At 58.5% G+C, this 1,459-nt stretch overlaps 1 protein-coding gene across 1 annotated transcript in view; it reads right to left on the bottom strand.

Annotated features, from left to right (window-relative positions):
* The window catches only part of LOC103762233 (thimet oligopeptidase), a gene marked incomplete at its 5' end in the record, with an annotated part of 6,822 nt that extends 5,363 nt beyond the window's left edge, over positions 1 to 1,459 (bottom strand). Inside the window, one exon of the mRNA XM_029965334.1 lies at positions 1,242 to 1,459. Coding sequence (XP_029821194.1) covers positions 1,242 to 1,459 — 218 coding nt within the window. The remainder of the gene's footprint in view (positions 1 to 1,241) is intronic.

Genomic DNA, 1,459 nt, shown 5'->3' with positions numbered 1-1,459 from the left:
CCCCTGGGCTCCCACCACAGCCCAGCCTGCCCCCAGAACTCACAGGAATTTCGTGCCTGTGAGGCCCCAACCCCTCTGCCCCAGCTGTGGCATCCCAGGACTCGGGGGGGTGTCCTGTGCAGGGCCAGGGGTTGGACTCACTGATCCCTTCCAGCTCAGGATATTCCAGGATTCCAGGCTGGCACCGTCCCTGTGTGCCTCCCTTAGAGCTAAAAGTGGGACACGTCTTTCCCACAGGTGCTCCCCAAAAGCCACCAGGTGGGCCCTGTCCTGATGCATTCCCACTTGAGGAGGGAGATCAGGGAGGACATTCCTGCAAAGCCCCCGGTACCAGCACTCCAGGTGCTCTCCAGGCACCTGCCCTCTCCCCCAGCACGAGGTGAGCAGGGAAGTGCTGACAGAGGTGCTGAAGTCGACACTCCTCCTGCTTACTAAGGGGTTTTTCCTCTTATTTTAGGAAAGAGAGCTGGGAGAGGAGGAAGACAAGGCTTGCAGGCTGGTGCCTGCCCCAGACAGGTGTGGCAGCTCCCGGCACAGGGACCCCGAGGGGCTGCCTGGATTGTCACTCTGCAAATAACCAGCCAGCCAGACACCAAAACTGCATCACTTTGGTGCCACCACGACATGTCACCTTCCCAAAAATTACAGCAGGCACATGGAGGGACATTTATCCACTGGCTTAGGGAAAAAAATTAGGAAGGAGATGACGATTTCTTTTCTGCTGTTTGTTGCCACTGATGCTCCCTGACACATGAAAGCGGGGACAGCCTTGGGAATGTGGCTGCTCATCCTGCTGCCAAAGGGGTGTCCTTGGCTTCGTTTGCTCTTCCCTCCCAAGTCTTGTTCTTTGTACTTGTACCTCGTCATATAAACATTAACTGGGAAAAAACACCAACACGCTGCTGGGAGCCAAGGGGAGAGAGCAGGAGTTGACAGCACAAAAAAACCCCTTAGTAACACGGAATCAAGGAATCCTGGAGTGGTCTGGGTTGGAAGCGACCTTAAAGTTCACCCAGGGACATGGACAGGGACACTCTCCACTATCCCAGGTTGTTCCAAGCCCCATCCAACCCGGCCTTGGACACTTCCAAGGATGGGGCAGCCACAGCTTCTCTGGGAATTCCATTCCAGCCCCTCCCCATCCTCCCAGGGAGGGATCCCTTCCCAACATCCCACCTAACCCTGCCCTCTGGCAGTTTGAACCCACTCCCCCTTCCTCCTGAGTTCCAGAAAGCCCCGACCCCCCCTCCCCGCTGCTCCCACCTGTGTATTCCACCTCCACGTCCGCCAGGGCCTTCAGGGTGTTCTCGTAGGACACCTCCCCCCTCTCCTGGCTGCCCACCCGGTCGTACACGAGCTTGGTGCTCTCGGTGAGCTCGGCGGCCATGGCCTCGATCTGCTCGGCCGTCAGGTCCCAGCGCAGCTGGTTGGCCACGAGCCGGGGCGCCTGGCTGTCCAC

Source organism: Manacus vitellinus, unplaced genomic scaffold, assembly GCF_001715985.3.
Source record: "Manacus vitellinus isolate BGI_N305 unplaced genomic scaffold, ASM171598v3 scaffold_99_pilon, whole genome shotgun sequence".
Taxonomy (NCBI): domain Eukaryota; kingdom Metazoa; phylum Chordata; class Aves; order Passeriformes; family Pipridae; genus Manacus; species Manacus vitellinus.
This window is presented reverse-complemented; position numbering and strand designations above follow the sequence as displayed.